At 46.3% G+C, this 24,336-nt stretch overlaps 1 protein-coding gene across 5 annotated transcripts in view; it reads right to left on the bottom strand.

The window, feature by feature from the left end:
* The window catches only part of STRIP2 (striatin interacting protein 2), a 44,271-nt gene extending 23,593 nt beyond the window's left edge, over window positions 1–20,678 (bottom strand). Inside the window, exons 1-13 of one of the 5 annotated variants that reach the window (XM_067746977.1) lie at window positions 20,488–20,678; window positions 15,007–15,076; window positions 11,910–11,984; window positions 10,767–10,901; window positions 9,300–9,420; window positions 8,461–8,529; window positions 8,157–8,263; window positions 7,301–7,428; window positions 6,217–6,420; window positions 4,749–4,984; window positions 4,432–4,497; window positions 3,684–3,747; window positions 2,695–2,766 (exon numbers count right to left, since the gene is read on the bottom strand). In XM_067746977.1, coding sequence (XP_067603078.1) covers window positions 2,695–2,766; window positions 3,684–3,747; window positions 4,432–4,497; window positions 4,749–4,984; window positions 6,217–6,420; window positions 7,301–7,428; window positions 8,157–8,263; window positions 8,461–8,529; window positions 9,300–9,420; window positions 10,767–10,901; window positions 11,910–11,984; window positions 15,007–15,076; window positions 20,488–20,622 — 1,482 coding nt within the window. In that variant the 5' untranslated portion in view covers window positions 20,623–20,678. Of the gene's footprint in view, window positions 1–2,694; window positions 2,767–3,683; window positions 3,748–4,431; window positions 4,498–4,748; window positions 4,985–6,216; window positions 6,421–7,300; window positions 7,429–8,156; window positions 8,264–8,460; window positions 8,530–9,299; window positions 9,421–10,766; window positions 11,985–12,683; window positions 13,072–15,006; window positions 15,077–20,487 lie in introns of those variants that run through there. The other 4 variants (XM_067746979.1, XM_067746978.1, XM_067746981.1 and 1 more) reach the window with 4 other exon arrangements.
* Between the last annotated feature and the right edge of the window lie 3,658 nt (window positions 20,679–24,336).

The raw sequence follows: 24,336 nt of genomic DNA, 5'->3' as shown, positions 1-24,336 counted from the left end.
CCTGGCAATCCTGCATGTTTGCCTTGCTGTTCTCTAAAAGGCCTATTTCATACGTTCTCCCCTCTCTTCAAACCAATCCCCTCATCCCACAGCCCCTCAACAGTTGCTGACCCTAACTCTCACTTCACGGACAAAACAGAAGCAATCAGACAGGCACAGCCTCATTTTCTCAACACCAAATCTATCAGAGTCTCTACCTTCCTTCTTGACATGAAGGATGAACCACCCGTGCTCCTATCAAAGGCTACCCTCCACTGGTGCTCACACCCTTTTGCTTTATCGAATGCATCAGTTCTATAATTATCTCCTTTCTCCTGGATCAACCCTTTTAGGACTCCACACTCCAGTATCTCCTAGCTATAACATTCCCTTGACCCACATCCTCCTTGTGCTACCACCCCATTTCTACCTTCCTTTTCACAACAGAACTTCTATGTGGTTTGTCTATGTTGACTAAGTCTACCTCCTTTCTTTACATTCCCTTTTCAATACACTCCAACTAGGCTTCTGGCCCCACCACTTCACTTGAGGTTGCTCTTATCAAGGTCACCAGTTATCTCTATGTTGCCAAAGTCAATGGGCACCTAAGGTCTTATCAAGCACCATTTATTAGCAACATTTAACAAAGCTGATCACCCCCTTCTTCTTGAAAGACTTTTTTTTTTTTTTAATAAATTTATTTTATTTATTTATTTATTTTTGGCTGTGTTGGGTCTTCGTTGCTGCACACGGGCTTTCTCTAGTTGCGGTGAACGGGGGCTACTCTTCGTTGCGGTGCACAGGCTTCTCATTGCGGTGGCTTCTCTTGTTGCAGAGCACGGGCTCTAAGCACGTGGGCTTCAGTAGTTGTGGCTTACGGGCTCTAGAGAGCAGGCTCAGTAGTTGCGGCGCACGGGCTTAGTTGCTCCACAGCATGTGGGATCTTCCTGGACCAGGGATCTAACGTGATCCCTGCATTGGCAGGCGGATTCTCAACCACTGCGCCACCGGGGAAGCCTTGAAAGACTTTCTTTGCTTAGCTTTTATGGCATCACAATCTCCTGGATTTCCTCCCACCTCATTGAGGGTTTTTCTTTTTTTTGGCTCCTTTCCTGAATCATCCCATCCTTGACATATTGGTGTGCCCCAGGGCTTTGTCCTGGGTTCCATTCTCTCTCTATCTTTACTCCCTCCTCAGGTTATCTCAGCCAGTTCGATGGCTTTTAACACTGTCCATGAGTCAACAGTTCCCAAATTTATTTCCCTAAGTCAGTCCTCTCTCTAGAACTCTAGACCCATATACCTAATTGCTTGGCTGCTCTGCATGGGTGTCTAATGGACATCTAAATCTTAGTACAACCAAAATAGAACCCTTGATAAGACAGAACTCCTAGGAATTCCCTGGCAGTCCAGTGGTTAGGACTCCATGCTATCACTGCTGTAGGACCGGGGTTCAGTCCCTGGTTGGGGAACTAAGATACTGCAAGCCGCACAGCACAGTGCCCCCAACCACAAAAAAGAAAAGAAATGAAAGAAAAAGAAAAACAGGGGGAAAAAAACACATTAAAAAAAACCAAAAAACAGGGCTTCCCTGGTGGTGCAGTGGTTAAGAATCTGCCTGACGAGCCCTGGTCTGGGAAGATCCCACATGCCGCGGAGCAGCTAAGCCCATGCGCCACAACTACTGAGCCCGCACTCTGCAACAAGAGAAGCTGCCGCAATGAGAAGCCCGCGCACCGCAATGAAGAGTAGCCCCCCGCTTGCCGCAGCTAGAGAAAGCCTGCGCGCAGCAATGAAGATCCAACACAGCCAGAAATAAAAATAAATTAATTAAAAAGACAAAAACAAAAAAACAGAACTCCTCATCTTGACAAATGGTACTTATTCTTGATTGCCCTTTATGTCTCTCTATCCACAGCCAATTGAACTGCAACTCCTGTCAGCTGTACCTCCAAAATATAAACCAAATTCATCCACTTCTCCCTATCTCCACACTTCCTACCACCATCTAAAACACCATCATCTCTCACCTTGACTATTTTAAGAGCTTCCCAACCTCCCTGCTTCCACTCTTTCCTCATCCAGCCTTTACAAAGTAGCCAATGGTTTTTATTATAAAAAGACAGATCATGTCACTCCCCGGTTTAAAATCTCCAAAGGCTTCCCTTTGTCCCTTGAATCAACTTCAAGCTCCCTATCTTCGCTTAAATGTCCTGTGTAAAGTGGCCCCAGGCCACCTCTCTGACCCCATCTCAGACAACCTTCCCCCTCCCCACCGTGCTCCAGCCACACTAGCCTTCATCCACTACCTCTAACATTCTGAGCTTGCTCTTACCTTCTTAATAAGTCTGTTCGCTCTGCTTCGAATGCTCTTTCCCCTGATGTTCTTATGGCCAGCTCCTTCTTATACCTCAGATCTTAGGTAATTATCACCTTCTCAGAGGTCTACATACCCTGATTGCCCAATCTAAAATAGTCTACTACATGATATGTCACCCTATTTAAATTTTCTTAACCATATCTACCATTCTCTGAAAGTCTTCTCGTTTCCTTAATTACTTATCGTTTTTCTCCAACTTTAATGTATCGTGAAAGTAGAGACCTTGCTTTGCCTAGCATACAGTAAGAGTCATGCATACAGTAACAGCACGCACGCGAGTTATGCGACAGCACTGCAGACAGATTTCCTCCTGTGCAGGATTCCCCTTGACTCACCAAAGACATGGGGCACTTCTCTAGCTCTTCCTCATTCTTGATCTGAACATCTGCGATGGAGATGTACTTGTGCTGGGAAACATAAGACATCAACAAGGGGCTGAGGGCCTCGATCACATTTGTACTAGTGATCATTCCCAATGACAAGGAAATGTCCTGTTTATGGGTCTGTCAGCCCAAATACACTACGCACCCTTTGAAGGCAGGAGCCTTATTTACCTTTGCATCATGAACAGCAGCAAAGTGCTTCAATACAGTGTTTATTCCATATTTCCATGTTTGAAGGGCAGCAAATACCTTAGCATTTACCTTCAACCAAAGTGCAAGGGGAGGGACTTCCCTGGCGGTCCAGTGGTTAAGTCTCCGTGCTCCCAACGCAGGGGGCACGGGTTCGATCCCTGGTTGGGGAACTAAGATCCTGCATGTCGCATGGCGCAGCCTTTCAAAAAAAACCAAAAAATCGTGCGAAGGGAAGCCAAGAATAGGCCCTTGCCCCTGGACCACTGCCCTGAGAGTTTTGCTGCATGTGCCTGTATGTGTGTCTGTGTGTGTACAGAGTGATGATGATGGGGTGGGGTGGGGATCAAGGTCTGTGCAAGGAATGACTACTCTTACTCGTGCACACACACACTTTGGATACAGAGCAGACTGCTACTCAATCCTGGGCCTGTGGAAGTTAGTGAGCCTCTAAGGAGAGAGAAGGAAAGGGAAGGAAGCAATAAGTGGGAAGAGAGAGAAGGGTGGGAGGAGGGAAAAGGAATGAGAGGAAGAAAGGAGAACTTGTTCATCTATCTAAACGTAGGACACTGAGTAGGTATGGAGAGACCTGATTTTTTACCTCTTTGGCCAAAATGCCTGCGGAGGAAGTACAGAATAACAGGTTCAGAACGTGTCTGGTGGAAAAGCACCACCCAGGACCCAGGACCCTAGTCATCCAACTTGCCTTGATGGCTCCCTATCCCTGAAGACTGAGAGCCCACCCTGGTCACCTGCTTGAGGGTCTTCACACTCTCATGGATGGGCCTGGGTAATCCAACCAAGGTATCTGTGTCCCTGTGAAATGCAAGACACACCAGATCATAAGGGTCAAAAGTAGAGAGAATTACCAATACCCCCTGGAGTCATGTGGACCATGCCACTTTCACCATCTGGTACCCTGGATCTTTCTCTGCAAGCTACCAGGTCCCCCATCGTTGCTTCAGGACACAAAAAGAATAATGGTACAGCGAAATGTCCCTGAAAATCAGGATTTCTGTATAGTCTTTTGGGGACTCACTTTGTCTGGGAGCAGGTTCCTACTTAAAAGGGCATGTTGCCCAACACTTTTGACAGTGAAACGGTAGTAACAATGGTTTCTCAGGTTTTGTAGCGACGAGTGAGGATTCAAGAGCGTGGGGGAATGGGGAAAGATCTGTTCCAACCATGTCGCTTCTTCACAGAATTCTGGCCCATTACAGAAGGGCTTGCAGGGACCATCTAATAACACTGACAAGGAGATTGATGTTCAAGAGGGAAATGACTTGTTGCTCAAGGTCCTACACCTGGATGAGAACATAAAAGTTCTAGGAAACTGGAAGGAAAAAACTCCATGGCAAGAACCCAAAGCAGTCACTGGGAGCTGCCCATGGCTCTGGGTTGTATAATCACGACCAGGCAACATCTCTCACTCTAGGCCACCCGCTCCCGTGGCCCTCTAAAAACCACTCTATAGCCAGTTCTGACCATCCAGTCACTTACTGCCCCAGAGTGAATCCGATGAACTTGTTCCTGCTCATCTCCAAGAAGTGTTCAATGTCCTTCTGTCTGAGAGGACGGTGGAGAGACAAATCCCAGAGAAGGGAAGAAAAGCAAACCTTGAGAGAAGGACCCTTACTGGGCTCCTACTCCTCCAGGTGGAGAACTGGAACAGTAAGGGAAGACAGCAGGGAACTTCAAACCCAGGAGTTCCGACTCCCAGACCAGCTTATTGAGCCTTGAATACATAGACCACTCCACCCTGGGCCTCCAGTGACTGAAACCCCGAAGCTCAGGGTGCTTGGTGTTATCAAACCTACCTGACCTTTGGGGTCCATGGTAGGCCCTTGGGAAAGGCCACCCGCTCAGCAGAGAGGGGTGCCTGTGAGGGTGGAGGTGGTACTAGAGGGTCCTGCTCTAGCAAGTCTAACTCTCCATCCAAGGTACGCTCTCCATCGCCAGCAGACTCCTCTTCCTCCTCTGTGGCTGGTTCCTCAGTCTTAAAGAGATCTCTTTCGTTGTAGATGTCCAAGCTGTCCTGCTTAGTAAGGAGTTGCTGGGGGGTTGGAGGGGAGTAGGTGGAAAGAGAGAGGGAAGGTGTGCAGAGATCTCACCCTGGGCATCCTTGTCTAAGACCACCCCAACCCACAGGCTGCTAGACTTCAGGGAACATGGAAGTAAGAACCCATCTCTAGTGAGACCTTTTCCTTCCCATCTCAACCCTACTGTGCCCACCAGGCCCAATTCCAGGACAAGCAGCTCTCACACAACCACGCCAATGGCTGGGAAACAGAGCATTGATAATCCCAAAGTCACAGTTACTTAGCTTTCAGAAAGCACTGATGCCTTTTTTTTTTTTTGCCAGCACTTTCCTTCCTAATTATGCTCTACTTAGGTGAACATTCAATTAGTTTGCCTTCTGTGAGCATACACCAGCTGGCTGACTGAGGAAGAGGAGGACAGAAGCTTGCTGCTAGGCAGAGGGAAGCAAGTCTGGAATTTTAAATCTTGTCACAGAAAGAAAAAAAGATTGGACAGAAATAGGCCAAAAAGTTAACAGTGATTGCCTCTGGTTGTTAAGATTGTGGGTGACTTTTTTTTCTCCCTTCTTCACATTTTTATATTTGTTCTAAATTTTCTATAATGAGTAAGCATTACTTTATAAAACAAAAAAATAAAGGTTAAAAAAAATCACATTGCAGATAATGTAGACTAGATTACTGAGTGTGACTGTCTGAGCCTGTCACCTGTAGTCGGTGAACTCAAGTAGATCAGGCAGGTAAGTTCATGGGAGCATGGTCAGCTCTCAGCGCAACTTGTCATTGTGACCTTTCTAGGGATGCAGACTATAGAACCCTAACCAGTCATCTTGTAAGTGTAAGTCTCTGGTTCCAAGGCCAGATAAGAGCATGGCTGGCTCAGAGTAAATCTTACTGCGAAGACAATGATAAAGTGCCTCAACCAGGTACCTATGCCCAGGATTATACCCCAACTGTTGTTCAGGGTGCTAGGGAACTCCAGGCACTGAGGTCTAGGCCAATGATCCTTAGCGAGACATGGGTCTATGATGTGATATCACAATGTTACATCTTGACAGCCCAGGACCCTGTCAGGGCTCAGGAATAGAGGCTGAAGTATAGACACCAAGATTTCAGGTTGGTCTCGGGGCCAGTCAGGGGCAGGAGAGCTGGGTCATTTACTGCTCTTTCCTACCATATCCAGAGCTGCTTAGAATCTTGATTTTTGGCCAGCTAGTGTCACAACACTACTGTCTGCTTTAGTCCATACCCTTCGAGAACCACGGCGGCCTCGCAGTTTGGAGGGTGGTGGTGCCAGCTGAGATTCCCCCAGGTCGAGAGTGTAAGAGGGCGGGGAGGCAGCACGCATGCTCTTCACCACCTGGATACTGTCCTCAGCCAGTGGAGGCAGGCCCAATTCTTCCCGCTTCTGTACTTTGAGAGCCTGCAGCTGCTCAAATCCACCGAGGGTAAACTAAGGGTTAAACGGGAAAGGGGCACAGAAGAGAGGAAGGGAGGGAAGTCAGAGGGAGCAAGGTCAGGGAAGCATGGATGGAGAGGAAGAGCCACAACCTCCAGTCCCCTCAGACCCCCTCCTTAATTAGGAAGTAATAAAACAGGAGGATTCAAAAAATGTGGTCACCATCCCCAGTCTCAGAGGTGGTTACTAACCCTCAGAGCTCAGGGGTCAGGATAAAGCATTATTTACCGACCCAGGGCTGGAAATATCACCAGAAATAAGGAAAAGGACCACTGGGGGCCTCCACTGAAAAAAACAGGAAAATGTACTCCCTTTTAAGGAGCAGATCTAGATACTATAACCCCCCAGAATCACTCAAGGCCTGCCCTGGAGGGTATGTAGTTCAGCCAGTCAGAGGAAGGATAGGGTTGAATAATTAGTAACAAAACTGCAACCATACACTTATGAGGACTTCATTTTTTAAAAGCAAATCCTCTATTTATCTGGATGGAGAGCAGGCACTAAACCCCACATTTTACAGCTAGAGAAACTGAGACACAGAGAATTGCCTGAGGTTTCTCAGTATCAGCAGAGGCCAGATCTCCCAACTCTCAGCCAGGGTTCTTTCCATGAAACGTTAGCTCTATCAGGGGAAGGTGCAATGACACCCCAACTCAAAAAGTGGCATCTCCCATCAGTCCAACAGAAATAGGTAACCTACTCTGAAACAGAACATCTGATTTCTCTAGGACAGCCTTATTGTCCCTCCACTGGCTAACAGCTTCCCTATTCTTCTGCCTAGCTCCAGCCCCCTGGAATCAGATTAGAAGAAACTGAGGTGGCAGAGGGCACTGCTGATCTGATGAGATGGGAGAGGGGTGAATCAGCCACTCACCATGACTACTTTCCAGAGCAGAAGCAGGACCTTCTTTATGGGGAAGTGGGGAGCCAGGCCGCTGCAGAACTTGGTGACCATAGAGAAAAGCAGAAGGGCAAAAGGCTCCTCATTATGCATGGAGAAGCCTGGGGGTTGTGGAGAGAGGCAAGTGAGAAAGTGAGGATGAAGCAGCTGAGACCCAGTCCCTGTAACCCTGTTTCTGGACGCTGAGGAAGGCACTCACCTTCCTGCAAAGAATCTGAGTACTTGGTCCTTAGAAGGAGGCTTAGAGAGCTCCCAGAGTGAACCCCCCGAGGGCAGGATAAGGGAGGTCATGGAGTTAAAATGGCATAGTTCCCAAAGCTTGGGGGTAGATATCAAACTAGAAGTAACAGTAATAAAGATAATCAACGGTAATAAAGATGCTTCCTGGCTGAGGAACTCAATGCATTTTGTAGATCACAACTCACTTTCCCACATCAACAAATATAGTATATATTTTAAAATCCCAAAGGCCTTCATATCTTATCCCTGACTGATGACAATACCAACTCATATTTTCAAGGTAAGTCAACTCATTTTTTTCATGTGGGATTTGTGATCGAATGGGAGAGGGATGACTATTCCCATTTATAACCAAGGAAACCAAAACCAAGATATAGAGAAGACATATGACTGGGCCTAGCTCATAGACACAGGGGCAATCAAGCCAGACCCTCAAGCCCACCACAAAGTATCTCTGTCCTAAAAGAAGGGATGTTAGCTCTAAAAAAAAAAAAAAAAAGAAGACGAAGAAGAAGAAGAACTGTCTGTCTCTCCTAGGCAGATGCTATGCCTCCCCTCTGCCACAAGCACCTCGAGTGCCACTTCTTACTCAGTTCAGTGCGGAAGGTCTCCCGGGCTGTCCTCCACCCGTAGGAGTCTGTCTCTCGCTCCAGGCGGATATTTTCCACCATTAGGTACATGACACTCAGCAGCACCCTGAGGTTACAGAAGGGTCACAAGAGGTTCCCAAGGCAGTTTCCAACCTAAAGTCTGAGACCTCAGGGATGGTCTCTGTGGTGGCCCAACCCAGTGGAATTAGCAACTTCTAGTGTCCTGGGTGCGTCTGAAATTTGGGCAAAGGTAACCCATTGCTAACGATCCCCTGCTCCAATCCCATGGGCAGGCCCACTCACCGGAGCTCTGTGCTATCAGCAATGGAGATGGCTGGTTTCCGAAGAGCACTGCTACAGGCCTGGCTGTTGCTGCCACAGGGATGAGGGAGGAAACAGGAACCCGTAAGGCCTCTTTACTCCATGTTGCACACTTATCATATGCACAAACATGAGTACCTGCCATTCCCTGGCTATGTAGCTAAAGAAATTGGTCTAAGGTAGAGAAGCCCATAGAATTCTCCTGCCACCTAGACAAACCCTTAACTGTGGTGAAGACAGGCAAGGGCAGGGTCTATGATATTTGCTCCTCTTAAAATCTCCACTGTTTCTAGTACTGTGCTGGACACAAAACAGATGCTAAGCAACACTTGGTGAATAATAAACAGAATTTGTCCCACTAAAACTCCTGGGTGATAGGCATGAGACAATATGAGGGGTCACTATAGTGGTAGCAGCAGATAAGGCCACCTCTAGAGCTGTAACCATGAGGGAAAGAACTGGGCACAGCAACAGGAATTGGTCCCATCCATCTTGGGTCATGTTCTCAGGTAGAACAGCTTCCTTCATGGAGTCCACAGTTAGGCTAAGAAGGTATTTGGATACAAAAGCAATACAGGATCGGCCCCTGAGGCCCAGGATTGAAGCTGTAAGTGGGGCAGAACCTGCTGATGAGCCCAACCTTAGGGAGCAGGACAGACTATCAGAGACCATGGCTGGATGGAGGGGGACTGTCAGTGAGCTTTGGAGGAGGTGTGAATAGACCCAGCTTTCACAGAGGGCTCTACAGTGAGGGAACCAGCATAGGAGATGAGGCACCCTTCAAGGAACGGGGTCGCCAGCCCTCCCCTAAGGCTTCTCACTCGATTTCCATGTGGAGTAGCTCCAGGAAGGCCGAGAAGGTCCCCATCTGATAGAGCAGGAAGCAGTTGTACCTGGACCAGTGGAGTACATCAACTTCTGAATCACATTCCCCAAAAGTGCCTAAAGGACCAGACAGTGCCGCAGGGGTTGAGGAGGAGGGGTTTATTCCAGTTCTTTCCACCCTGCCCCATGATCTGAAGACTATCTCCCAACACTCTGTCCAACAAGTAGGTTAACAAAGGACAAGTGCCCCCCAGAACTTCCTGGAATGAGGCAGGGGAGAGGAGAAGCAGTCTCCAGGGTTAGGTCCAATGTGCTCATCACTGGTTTGTCTTAAGTTTGAGTTCCCTGAGAAGCAGATCCAGAGATAAGGATTCAAGTGCAAGTAGTTTATTTGGGAGTTGACCCCAGGAACCATCGGTAGAGAAGTGGAGAAGTGAGATAGGGAAGAGAAGGCAGCAAAGAGCTCAATCCCAAGTGGGGAGAAGCTCTGGAAAACATAAAACAAACAACTCAGAATCATCCCACCCAAGAGGGGTGAGGTGGTCAAGCTGCTCATCCACTAGCCTCTGGCAGTCACTGAGGAATGCTGCTGGACTAGGGGAGAACATTAATTCCCTAGCACTTCCTGGCTGCCCTATGTGGGCTGCACAGAAAGCCCTCAGGCAAAAAGATGAAGGTACTGGCAGCTGGAACTTGGCCAGAGTGCCAGACCCAAGAGATAGGCTTGGGCACTGCCTTGTTTACTGCAGTCGTCCCTTCACCAGATGTCCACTCTCTTTCCTCTCCATTTATGATTTTTCTTTTACAGTTTTTTTAGCTCCCATCTAGTTGGTTCTGCCAACAGTCCTCTTATTTCTGACCTCAGGGCTTTCTTTTACTACTCCAGCTAGGCTCATTTTTCTTTCCAACACCTGGCTAATAGGTCTCTTCTGGGAAGCTTTCCTCAGTTAATCTCATTGAGTTCTGATTCTCCAAATTACTCACAGCATCCACTCCTCCTGCTATGTTGGCTTGGACCTTCTAAATGCCAATGAGAAACAATGCAGCGGGTCCACGTGTAAATTGGTGGCACCCTCCCTGCCTCCTCTCAGTGTCAGAACCAGGCCACAGCTGGTAAAAGAAACCTCCATGCTCAGCTGGTGGTACACTGTCAGCTCTGGCCACAGTGACCCTCTTGCTAGTCTCCACATAGGATTACAGCCCAGGCTAAGGAAAAAAAGAACCCTATAAGAAATCCTGGCATGTCTGGAAAGAGAAAGGCCAATTCCAAGGGATCCAGAACAGTACCTACCATCATCTCCTCATCTTTCGCATAAGCACAAGGTTACTTCTAGCACATGACAAGATCTGTCCTCAAGAGGCAGGAACCTTCCCAGCGTGGCCTGCCTCATCCTAGTCCTGCTAACACCGTCTCTCTCTCTCTAGTGTCCACCCCTCTCAAGTTGGCAAAGCTGGCCACTCACCTTGGGCCAGGTAGAGAACAGCTCGGGCCACCTTCAGTCGCCGTTCCCTACTGACCACCTCCAGCCGGTCCAGAAGTCCCATCACATAGGCCTTCTGGGCATCTTCCTCCAACTCCAGCCACTCCTTACCCTGCACTGGGAACAGAAGGCCATACAGATCTAGTGTCAGCTGTTGCCTCCCCTTCCTGGAAAGGCTCCTGATGATAGCATATGTACTTCTGATCTCAGCCCCCCAATAAATTCTTCTCTTCGAAAGCTTTCCTTGTTTAGCTGGGAAAGAATAAGGGATGGGAAAAGTAAAAAACCCAAATGTTCTGGCCCACTCCAGAGCCTCATCTTCCTCCACATCCCCTCCATTTCCGCTTCCCCCTCCCCAGCCTATACAGTTCTATCTCTCTGCCTTTCCTCAAGGAGTTCCCTCTATCTCCCTATGTATCCAATTCCTATTCATCCTTATAGGTTCAATACAAAATCACCTCTTTCCCACTAATGCTCCAGCCAGAAGCTCTGTCCCCCATGATACGTTTTACTTCTCTAATGACACTTCCCATTTTCCTCTTGGCCTCAGCTAGTTTTGTGACGTACACATCTCCCCTCTGCTACCTGACTATAATTTCTTTAAAGATACTGTAAATTCACCTTCACCCCTGCCTCCTGCATCTCTGGCACAAAATGGGTACTCACCACACATTTGCTGAGTTGAACAATGAATTGCCACTGACCAAGTAAGGAAATGGAGGTCTGAGTGGATCACAGGGTGGGCACATGAAATTATTACCAGATGCTATGAGGAGTAAGGCAGAATTGGAGACAGGGATTGAAAACTAAGGTCGAAGACTAGGCTGGGCACAGGGTTACCAGGCAGCAGGGAACCAGTCCAGCCCCACCTCCCCATTCCTCTGTTCTCTGGGCCCTTGACATCAGGGAAAGGGACCCAGTTCAGGCTTCTCTTGCTTCCACTCCGTGACCTCTGCACTTGAGATATAGAAAACTCTGTGTCCCATATGCAAAAAGGAATAGAGAAGTTATATGGCTATGGAGAGGATGAAGAAGGATCATACTTTATTTTAGGCTTTTTCTAGATCAGCCTTGAATATCATGGAGAGAAAAAGCAGATCTCTATGAATAAGGATCTGGGATCACCTTGGGTCTTGAAGTCTTCTTCAAAGCACCTCCTGTTAGTGGTGAATTCCGGGTGTTCAGTGTAGCTATACAATTCTGTGGCAGGAAAGATAGGACAGAGTCACAAACATTCAGCAGATCCTTATAGAAGGGGCCTGGGGTGGAGAAGGTGGTATGAAAGAGCTAAAGCTTCCAACACATTCCTGTGTCCAATTCAATCCAGAGTCAGCTTCCTCCTTTTCAGAGCAGTTAAAAATAGCCACTTGTGTCCCTGGGTGATTAAACCATCAAACCTGTCCTCCTCCTGCCAGCTGGCTGCTACAGCAGAGAAGGCAGGCTCCAACATTTGGTGAGGGCCAGGAGGAGGGCTGGAACAGAGAGGGCTGAATGTCATCACTGCTGGTTCTTAGGGCTGCAACCCCTTCTGCTTGTCAACCCAGACTGGGACTAATCCTGTCTCTAGGGAAAAAGGGGGCAACACAACTCCTGAAGTTTAGAGGCAAGATCCTTGTGCTATTCAAGGAGCCAGTTCATTCTCTCCCTGCTGAGTTTCCTCGAAGGGTACAGAAGTTTACGTTCCTGCCCACGGCCACCCGGGCAGAGGCAGAATCAAACCATATAGAAGCAGCTTTGATTGCCAAAGGGCGGCCTGTGCCCAGGAAAATCTAAGTTTGCTGACAGCAGCCTCTCAATACAAAATGCAGACAGCTTATGAGAAATAAAAATGCCCTTTCCTACACACACACACACACACACACACACCCCCACCCCAGAACATTATACAAGTACACTCACCTTACAGAGAACGAAGAAGTGAAGTCATTAAGCCAATAGGTGCTTCCTCAAAACTCTGCTCCCTAACTAAGACCCTTGCTGGAAATTTAACTAGGTCACAGATAATTCACAAAGCAAGAGAAATTCACTTATATTCCAGCCAGCTGTCTAATGGTCAAGAAATACCTTGTCTGGGAGCCAGGGCTTTTGAGTCCTGAGTTCCAGAATCCTGGAGTGACCAGAAACAAATCCCAGTTCTGTTTGTTAAATTCTTCAGTCATTAGTGAGTACTGTAGATATATATATTTTAAGAGTAGGGCACAAACCCAGTTAAAACAGGGAGCAAGGCTCTTAGGTACTGAACTTTGCTTTTGTCTTATTTTTAAAGTTTAGATCATGAACTTTCATATACTACAGGTAAATACAGAGTACATAAAAGACACTGCGTTTATCTTCTACTCAGATTAAACAAATGTTAACATTTGTCATATTTGCTTCAGACAGCTAAAGTCCCTTCTTCCTTCCCAGTCTTATTTTCCTCTCTAGAGATAATCACTATGATGAAACTGGTATGTATGCTTCACATGCCTATTTTTATACTTTTAGTACATATCTATGTGCCTGTAAACAACACATGATATTGTTCTATTTTTCAAGTTTTTATCCAAGCAGTATCATATTGTATAAATTATTTTTTCTTAGAAGCATTTTTTATTATGTCTTTCAATAGCTTACATGAAAAGCAGTGTGATGAACACATCCATTCACTTAACTGACACGGTTCTCAATCAAGTGTGCAACTAGACTTCCTAGAAACATCTTTTAGACTTGTGTGTTTAAGCAGTTTTTTTGATGCCTGTAAAAATTATTGTCACCGTTTCTTCTCCCCTTTAATATGTTTTTAATATTTATTGACATTGAAGCATATTGATATAGATCAATTATTTTAATGACTATACAGTAGCCTAATATATTGATATACTGCAGTTTCTCCATTCCCCTACTAAGTTGTTTTCAATTTTTCACAGTGGCGACAATAAACATCTTTGTAAGTGTTTTCTTGGGCCCAAGAATTTCTTTAAAGTGTACATCTAGAATCGTTGGGTCATAATATGTGTGAATTCGACTTTGCTAGATATAACTAAACTGCTTTCCAATTCTATACTCTGTTCCCTCATGCCAAGCCATGTATAAAAAGTACTCATTTCTCTGTACCCTCACCAACCCCAGGCTTTTAAATTTTGCATCTGATGATTGTTGAATAATATCTCACCATTTTAATTTGTTTTTCCCCATTTCCTAACATAATTGAATATCTTTTCATATATTTACTGACCACATGGTTTTCTGTTCTGTGAATTCCTATTCATATTCTTTGACCATTTATCTATAGTCTCTATTGGGATGTTCATTTCTTTCTCTCTCTATGTGTGTGTGTATTCATATTTTGGATTCTAACCCTTGGTTAGTTATTAAACTTAGCTCTCTATTTCTGTCACTCATCACAAAATTTATTCCTTATGTTTATTCACAAGAACTTCTTTAAAAGCATTTGTCTCTTTTCTCTGAAAAAGCCTGTCTTAAAGTGTCACTTTCATGTGACAGAATATTTACCTTTCACATAATTTCCACCCAAAGCTCATTTATTAATAATTGGCATTTGTAGCACATGTAACATGGAGGCCCTTAATGCAAGGAGATCACGTTTAGCCAAGCTAAAAATCCAGAGAGAAGCAGTCCAGCACTGAAAGAAGAATGAGATCACTCAACCCCAGCTCAGAAACATCCAAGCAGAGCTCCACGGTGATGGATATAGATGACATGTTCAGCTTTGCTCAGCTGGCCAGTTGTCTACACAGTTTTTCTTCAGACATTGCTGAGACTTTAATAAGGGGCAAGTATTAGGGGAAGGGGGTGAGATGGAGGTAGAAAAGAAAAGGAGAGAGATGGAATGGGAAAGCAATGGAGTGGGTGGCAGAAAGGGGCACCCAAAAGATATGGGTGACTATGGGAAGAGAAAGAAAGGAGAAATGGGGAGAAGGTGGAGAGAAAACAGATTTGAGAGTGCACCAAAAGAGAATTAAAGAAGGGTGAGCAGAAAACAGGGATAGAATGAAAGAATGGAGAATGCCATACATAGCCAAGGAAGCATTCACAGAAAGAAATGTGAAAGCAAACAAAGAGATACTGACCACTGGAAGGTGTAGAGAAGTGGGAATGTGGAGAACAGTCTGTGCTCTATAGCCACTTGCTGAGAACAGACAAGCTGCCAGGGGAGAGCACAGGTATCTTCCCTCTCCTCCTGGCCAACCTTCCACTCTTTACAGACCCATCTATCTCATACCTGACAACTCTGCTGCGTGCCCATCTGTGTCTCCATACTCAAATTCCAGGGTAGGGCAGTCCACAGAGCCCTGTAATGGAGAAATCTTCGTGGTAACTTGGGAAAAAGGCTGACAAAAGGAGATCACACCCTCATTTCATTTTCCACCTCTCTTGGAGGCCAAAGTTAGAGGAAGAAGGCAACTAGGAGGGTTCCATCTGGGCCTTTCATCCAAGAAGTACCCTCCTCCAAGCCAAAATTAGAGGCTCAGTGTGGGGCTGGGCTGAAGATTCCTATATAGAATCAGAAACTCTGGGCAAAGGACCAGGATCATGAACAGATATGAAAGCTACAATCTGTGCCCATATCTGATCTACATAAACACAGACCTGAAGAACATCTAGCTGATCTCTAGAAAAACAAGACGGATGAAAACAAAAGAAGTAAACTGGATTCTGACTTCAGCTCTGTCATTAACCCATTGTATGATTTTGTATGATTTCATTCTGTGGATCATAGTTCCTCATATATAAAAAGACGTCCTTAGTTCCAATATTCCACAATTTTAGGACTGTCAAATAAGGTAGCATTTCTACTTCAAATTGTACTAAAGGTTAGATTTCCTATGATGTTGTATGTAAAAACTTATAATATCGTTTTAAAAGTATTTTTAATATAATCCTACACCCGAAACTCTTTAAGCATTTTGGGATAGATTTTTCCTACCAATATATTAATAAATATGAATTTAAAAAAATTTGAATCCCAGGTCTTGTCACATACTGTGTGATCTTGAACAAGTTACTTAACCTCTTTGTGCCTCAATGTAGTATAAAAAATGTATTTGGTCTTTGCCCCATCACCCACCTTCCTGGCACAGAGCTCTTAAAACCTTTGGAATTTCCTGAGTAGTAGGAGTGCCTGTTATTCATAAGGAGCTCCTGTCAACCATACTTGAGGTTATGCTAATGAGGTGACTTAGAGTGAGAATTTCAAAAAAAGGAGCTCCAGGGAGGGGAGGAGGCTGAAGACTGAGTTCAATCAAGTGGCCAGTGGTTTGACCAACCATGACTAGGTAACGAAACTCCATATAAAAACTCTGGGGCTTCCCTGGTGGTGCAGTGGTTGAGAGTTTGCCTGCCGATGCAGGGCATACGGGTTCGTGCCCTGGTCCGGAAAGATCCCACATGCCGCGGAGCGGCTGGGCCCGTGAGCCATGGCCGCTGAGCCTGCATGTCCACAGCCTGTGCTCCGCAACAGGAGAGGCCACAGCAGTGAGAGGCCCGCGTACCGCAATAAAACACAAACAAAAAAACTCTGAAACAATGTGATTTGGGCACACCAATGTGCTAGGAGGGTAATGCCACAGAGAGGGCATGGAAATTCTGCACCACTCCACCTCCATACCTTGTCCTATGCCTCTCTTCATTTTGTTCCTGAGTTGTATTCTTTATAATAAAATTGTAGTCATAAATATAGCACTTTTCTTAGCTCTGCGAGTTGTTCTAGCAATCTATCGAACCTGAGGGGGACAGTCATGGTAACCCCTGAATCTATAGTTGGCCAGGCAGAAGTGCAGGTAGTCTGGGGATTCCACTGTGGCTGACATCTGAAGTGGGGGCAGTCTTGTAGGACTGAGCCCTTAACTTGTGGGGTCTGTGCTAACTACGGGTAGTGTCAGAACTGAATTGGTATCAGGGAATTGTTGAAAAATGACGTACTCAGTTTTCTCATCTGTAAAATGAGATAATTCATAGGGTCATTGTAAGGACTAAATGAGATAATAGAGGAAAAGCACTTAGCACACAATCCAGCACCTGGTAGCACTATGTGGACGGTTACTCCAAGAATTTTACTTACTCTACTTATGATTTTAATATTATATTATAAAGGAATTTTTCTCATACTATTATTTTTTTAAAGATAAAGGTTCACTTTTTAAAAAATGAATATTTATTTATTTAGGCTGCGCTGGGTCTTAGCTGTGGCACGCAGGATCTTCGTTGCCACATGCAGGATCTTTGTTGCAGTTTCCTGGATCATTAGTTGCGGCATGCAGAATCTTTAGTTGTGGCATGCATGTGGGATCTAGTTCCCTGACCAGGGACCCCTGCATTGGGAGTATGGAGTCTTAGCCACTGGACCACCAGGGAAGTCCCTGTCTCATATTATTATAACTGTCAGTTTAAACAGCTAAGAGAAGAGTTCTCTGATGGCCTAGTGTTAGGATTCTGGGCTTTCACTGCCACGGCCTGGGTTCAGTCCCTGGTGGGGGAAATGAGATCCTACAAACTGCACAGCACAACCAAAAAAAAAAAAAAAAAAATTTATTAAAAATAAATAAATAAATAAACAGCTAAGTGGACAGATATCTATTGGCTTACTTAACCAATTCCCTATTGTTGAACATATGTTTTTAATTTTTCTTTACTATATACATGAAGCTGTAATACTCATAAATTTTTTTCATATTTAGGATCTTCTCTGACAGATTTTTATAACGGGAATGAATGCATCAAACCTTATGACAATTTATATGGCTCTTTGTACATGACAAGTTGTTTTCCAAAACCACTTTATGAATTTACACTGCCAAAAAGGTGATTCATGTTTAAATCCACTATAGCAAAGATTTCTAAACTTCTGGATTACAGGGACCAGTAAGAAAAAAAAAAGGTGGACGGTGGAGAATGACATAAGGTTGTTGATGTTTTATTTTCTAAGTAGAAACTTTAAAAATCTCTTAAATATATATATAATTTTAAAAAATCATTTAATACCCCCAAAATGCAAAAGACAAAATATCAGAATAAGAGCCATTAAAAGCAGTGAAGCTTTTTTTGACTGTAAGTCAAAGTATAAGTAAACTTTACGTCATGTCCCAACACACACAAAACTGGAACAGAAGTTTAACAAAATAATATTTACCACTACTATATGTGATAAACCAGTACTTCCAATTAGTCTATTTCTTTAAAAAAAAAGTTGGTCTCAACTCACAGGTTACTCCCTACAGTTTGAAAAACATTGTTTTAAATTACATACATCCTTTAAATTTAACGTATTGAACTACATTTTATGAAAAACTCACTTCAATGCCTTGAATTTTCCTCATTTTGCTACAAACCAGTTAAACTTTGTCAAGGACTTTGGGAACGACCTGAAGCAAGAAATCTGGCTGTAAGAGGTCTGAGGTGAATCTTTTGGTTAGGTTAAGAATCTTTTTATTAAGCAAACAATCATTCTCTAGCTTCCTTTTAAGGTTAGGATATCCATACACTAAGCCATTGGGAGAGGGTAGGTCAATGGTGCCCCTATAAACACAGTGATGTACGAGGCTCTGTTGACTTGTGCCAACAGTAATTCTCTTCCAGTAATTCCTGAAGCCCTAGAGAGGAAAGAAAATCATCCTCCCCAGGACTGTTTTCCACAGGAATGCAAAAGGAGGGAGGGAAGGAAAAGCAGATAGTCATCTATCTGAGAGTCAAGCAGAGAGTCTGGCACCTGGGTGTTGTGATAGGGGACGTATTGACAGGTAAGAGCAGCTCTCCTGCTGCAGTGGAAGGTGAAGGAAAGCTAATGTTTCCGGCCAACTTTTGGGCAGGCAATAAGCTCAGATGGTGAGGATCACTGCAGTTGTTCATTTCCACATGAAAAGTGCAGCTGCAGACAATCAGGCAGTAAACTGGGTAAACTGTGGTGCAGGTGGAAAGCTCTGAGTCTCTGGATACTGAACTCACTGGCAAGAGTAAAACTATCAGAGCCTTTTCCTGAAGGAAGACTTGATAGGTAGGGAAAAGGCCTCCTGGTTCAAGAGGAGTTTTAATTCACCCATAGAACATATCATTCCGAAATTATTTTATTCACTCCCACACTGTCTCTGCACCCCGACTGTGGAGAGACCGCTGTATCCCTAGCACCTAAAACAGTGCTGGGCATATAGAAAGAACTCAACAACTGTTGAATTAATAAAAGACTCATCCCCCTGCCCCACCCCCCAAAAACCATCTGAACAAGAACGATGTCTCTATGGGGGAAGGAGAAACAGGGTGCCCTAAAAGGCCAGATTCGTACTGAGGCAGGGAGGGTGATGATATGGTGCATAAAACCCTGATCCAGTATGGCAGGAGGGCTGAGCTCTGCCTCTGAAAGGTGGTGTGATTTGGGGCCAGTCTTTTCACCTCCTCCACTTCTCTCTTTTATAAAATGGGATGGATTCCCGCTTGTCTGTATCAAAATGGAAAGCATACATGAAATCCCTTTGAAACGGAAATACAATTCAAATGGTAAACCGTGGACTGGGATGCCTAAGATCTGGCTTCTACTACCAGTTCTGTCCCTTGATGATGATGATAATATAGTACTAAGAGCTACTGTGGGCTAACCAACTACATGCACCGTGCCTGCACTGAATTAAACATTTCATATTCAATTATCTCATTTTGACTTTATCGCAACCTTCTGAGGCAGGTAGTATTAACCTCATTTTACAGAGGAAGAAACTGGAGCTCAGAGGCTGGCAATCTGCCAAAAGTCACACCAAGAGTAAATGGTAGGGCTGGGATTCAAAACCTCAAAACCTGCTCTGACTGAACCCAAAGCCTGGTACCCCTGGCCACTGTGCCAGATGAATGACCTTCGGCAAGCTACTTTTGTCTCCCACTTCCGTCAAAGCAAGGGCTAAAACCCGGTGACCTCTATAGACCCTTCCACACCTGACATTTTGTGGTCTGATTCCCCGCTCAGATCCGGTTCTGCTCTTGGCTAGCTGATGGAAGCTGGCTGGATGAGGGGGTTGGAGTGAATGTTAATTCACTCCTTTCATCCTCCTAGTTAGGGTTTCTTTTAAGAAGAGGGAACATACATACTCCTCTCTGTGGGTCTGTATCGTAGCGGGGGGGGGGGGGGTCCATCCACTCGCTCCGGGACTGCCCCGCCTGACTCCTGTATCATTAACCCTTACAGGGTGGGGGCCTGATGTCCGTGGAAAGTGCTCCCTCAAGGGCTGGCCAGCACACGGGGGGAAGGGGAAGGGCCCAAGTCACGCGGCTGCTCTGCTCGGCTCGGGGCGCCTCGGGGTGGGAGGGCGGCTGCCCCCACGCCGGTCCCTTTTCACTGCGGCCGGGCTCCGGCCTCCCACCCCTCAGGCCACTCACTTCACCTCTCCGCGCCTGTTCCTCCTCCGTAAATCGGCCTTACGAATTACCACTCCGGCGGGCTACAGCGATTAAGCGAGATAAATATGTGAAAGTATCCGGGACTCTGGCTATCAGGCTCTATCTTCGCGCCCCCCGAGGGAGGCCAGAGGGCTAGAAAGCCCCAGACCCGCGGCAGGAGACGGGCGGAGAGGGTCAGGGGCTGCAGAGCCCGGAGTTCAGGCTGCGGCACGGGGCGCGCAGGGGTCTCCCGGCGGCGGAGGGGCACGCGACCGAAACACCTCAGCCAACGCTTCTTGCCCCGGGCGTCTCCCGGCCCCAACTGAAAGCTCTCCGGGCTCCTCACCTCCGACTCCCGCCGCTGGCTTCTGAACGTTTCCCGGCCTTTAGGCGCCGCTGGCTTCCCTTTGCCGCCGCCGTTGCCGTTGCCATAGCCATTGGCAGGCGGGTTCCCGGACCCGGGTGCCGCGGGGTCCTCCATGCGGCTCTCCTCAGCAGCTCCCCTCTGCCGCTCTGCGCTCTCTGCCACGGGTTACCCCACAGCCGCCGCGCGCCGGGAGCCAGGCCCCGCCCCCTCCTCAGCTATTGGTTGAGACCTTTCTCCGCAGCCCCACCCTGCAGCGCGATTGGCTGTTCGACCTCTCTGAGCGGGACTTGGAGGGGGCTCATTCAAGGGATTTTTTTTCCCATTCCCGCGGCGTCGCTGGTAGCCTGACACTCCGCTGTCGGCTCTTAGCTCCACCTCCCACGTCCTGGGCCTCGAGCTCTAGGTGGTCAGCTCTGCTTCTCACTAGGTGTCCCTCAGCCCTCACGCCCTCCCAAATAGCGACCGTTTTGGGGAGCTCTAGTCTCCGCCTGCTGCTCCACTGCAGTCTTCGTTTCCCCAGTATCACAGAACTCTGCCCCCAAGTCCTGGCTCCTGAATACTTTCCAAATCCCGCTTCAGTCGAAGGGGCCACCCGCCAGGGACACCGCAGGAAACGAGCGACTCTCCCTCTCTGGAAGCTGAGATTTCAGAGGCGAACTCATTCCACTCGGAGTGAGGGCTTGACTGGGAGACTGGGGGTTGAGGGGTGGAGTGGGGCGTTTTTACTTCACTGAAATTGCTGGTGCCTTTCCGGGCTGGCCATCTGCCTTTCTCTGCTGAAGGGGTGCATCTTCCTCATGGTGTGAGCTAGGGAGTAAAAGTTGATTGGAGTACAAATCCCCAGAGCCACCTGTGCCCCAGTCCTTTCCTTCATTCTAAGATCCTTCCTAAGGGCTCAGTGTTACCTGGGGCAAATGAGGCTGTGTGGTTTGCCCACTTTGGAACTTACGTACAAAGCGTCTTACAGTAAATATGTGTGCAGTCTGGGATAGTAATAGAAGCCCCAAACAAGTTGGGGGGGGGATTGTTGAACTGCCACTTTGTTCCAGGCATTGCACTAGACTCTTTCCAGATATATCTCTCCTACAGGTTGTTTTCACTAATCCAATATTACTGACAAGGAAACCGGGACTCTCAGAGACTAATTACTCCTTGTTTGCAGTTCCCAAGGTATCATATTCTAATATCTTGTTTCAGTGTCTCTCACTGGAGGAAACTCTGCTCTTCTCTTGGCTAACTTCTATTCTTCCTTAAAAATTCTATTTAGTCATTACCTCCTTCTCCAGAAAGCCTTTCTTTTGACCCTCATCAACCTACTCAGGCTGTGCTGGTGTCAGCCAAGTCTGCCTGGATCCACAATCCTTATATTTTCTACTATATCCTCAAAGTAAGGGGCCCAAAGGAATTATCCCCCCTTCTTGTATCATACCTCTCCCTCACACTTTCCTCTGCTAATTAGTAGGCGACAGATCAAGGCAGAGTTGAGAGTGAGCACTCCTTGGAGATTTCTGAGTTCCTTTCTCTCCCTGGTCTCCAACATCTCCTTACTGTACCCACCCACAATTTTCCCTTTCCTCTCCCATTCCCACCACCCACCCACCTCAACCTGGATATAAGCTCTCTGAGAGCAGCTTTTGTTCATCTGTGTATTGCTCATTTCTGTGTGTTTAACACAGGGTTTCTTCTGTACTATCGACTGAAAAATGTCTTGTCGTGGGGAGCTGTTTTGTGCACTGTAGAATGTTTAGCAGAATCCCTGGCCTCTCTTCACGAGATGCCAGCAGTACCCTCCCCCTAACTGTGACAACCAAAAATGTTTCCAGATATTGCAAAATAACCCTGGGTGGGGTTGCGGGGGGCAAAATCTTCTGTGGTTGAGACCCACTGGTTTAAACAGAATTGAATTGATATGAATTTCTAAGAAAGTCTCTGGCTCAAGGCCTAAACTATTTGATTTTGGAATTTTTTTCAGAGTATAATTTTGTTAAACTCTTAAAGATTCATACTCTGCTTTAAAATTCACAACCCACACCTAGCTCATCACTGCTTCAGTGTGGTAAACCTGCCACAGCACAGCCCATTGGGGCTTCTTAATAACATAATTTTCTACCTTCCCTCTTCCCAGTATATCTCCTCCTAAGCAGTCAGAGCTCTAGGATTGACAAGCCCAGAACTTCATATTCTTTTGTGAGCCTAGTCAATCATCAGGATCCCCAACAATGGTGACATACAGGAGTGGCTACTTTTGAGGTTTCGTTCTTTTCCCAACCTATCCCTAGGGCCAAGGGAGCAGAGTAATCTTCAGTTGGGAGTAGAATTGAGGACAACAGCTCTCAAGTCCCCTCTGGCCTTTATGTAAAGCCATTTGCTGAGCCTAGAGCTCCATCTGGCTTCACTTTGGGAGATGGGGTTTAAAAAAGCAGTGCTATGGAGATTGCAAAGAATCAACATGGGGAGAGACCGCAATCCAGTATCTTTTCCACACTGCAGTAGAATGGGAGCCAGTAAAGATCAGACATCTATCTAATCATTAGAGGCCCAGACTTTCAGAGCTTATCATAAGGAGGAAGATATCTGGAAACAGCTACTGGAAGAAGTAACAAGAAACCACAGATTAACTGAAAACTTTGAAACTCTGGGCCATGTAATTGGCACACACTCAATTTCTTTTAGCTTATTTGTCAACAAAGAAGTGACAGCCATCAACACCACTGACTACAGAGGTACCCATAAATATACCTTGGAGCTAATTAGGGACTGGTCCACATCTTGCAGAGATGGCTCCAGTGTGGAATTATTTTTAAACCTACACTACCACTTTCCCTTGTCCCCAAACTCAGGTATTCTGAAGCTGCTGGCAGAGGGCTAGAGGTATAAATAGGTATAGTTACAAGGACCAAACATACCCCTTTCCCCATATAAGCACTCCACTTTAATCCAGAGGTTGGATATGTGATTATATAGATAACACCTGGCATTGAAAAAGCTTAAAAATAAGATTGCAGGAAGTCTTAAAATACCTAGTTTTTGAGGGTATCGGGCAGCCAGGATAAAATAGTACAATAGAAAAAGGATAAGAATACCCTCTTTGCCCTATAAAGAGCACATGTGGGTGTAATGAGGCAATTCAGGCTGTAGGGCCCTAGGCTGAGACAAGGAATCGATATTTATGTAGTACCTAGTGTTTGCTGGGTCTGTAAGCAGTATTTTAAAAATTAAATCAGGTCATTAAATCTTTACTCTAGGAGATAAGCATTATCCATTTCACAGGCAAGAAAACTGAGGCTCTGAATGGTTATATAATTTGGCCGAGTCACACAACTTGTAAATGGTAGAGCTGGTCAAGTCAGCCTGACTCCAAGCTCTTTCCACAACATCACGAGATTGAGAAACTGCACAGCAGTGGGCAGCCTGGGATTACCCTGTGAATCTGAAATTAAGACCGAGGCACTCAAGTTTCCATCCTTCACAAAAGAGGAGTCAAACCTTGCTGTAGGGCTTCCCTGGTGGCTCAGTGGTTGGGAGTCCGCCTGCCGATGCAGGGGACACGGGTTCGTGCCCCGGTCTGGGAGGATCCCACATGCTGCGGAGCGGCTGGGCCCGTGAGCCATGGCCGCTGAGCCTGTGCGTCCGGAGCCTGTGCTCTGCAACGGGAGAGGCCACAGCAGTGAGAGGCCCGCATACCGCAAAAAAACCCAACAAAACAACCTTGCTGTAGTGGAGCAAATCCTGCCAGCTGGTTTACAGGCTGCATGCTAGCTGCTGCATTCTCCTTTGAGAATGGGCCACCTTTGAACCATTACCAATTACCCAGGCTATTCCAGCCCT

Source organism: Pseudorca crassidens, chromosome 8, assembly GCF_039906515.1.
Source record: "Pseudorca crassidens isolate mPseCra1 chromosome 8, mPseCra1.hap1, whole genome shotgun sequence".
NCBI lineage: Eukaryota > Metazoa > Chordata > Mammalia > Artiodactyla > Delphinidae > Pseudorca > Pseudorca crassidens.
Note: the sequence above shows the minus strand (reverse complement) of the source record. Positions and strands in the feature narration are given on the sequence as shown.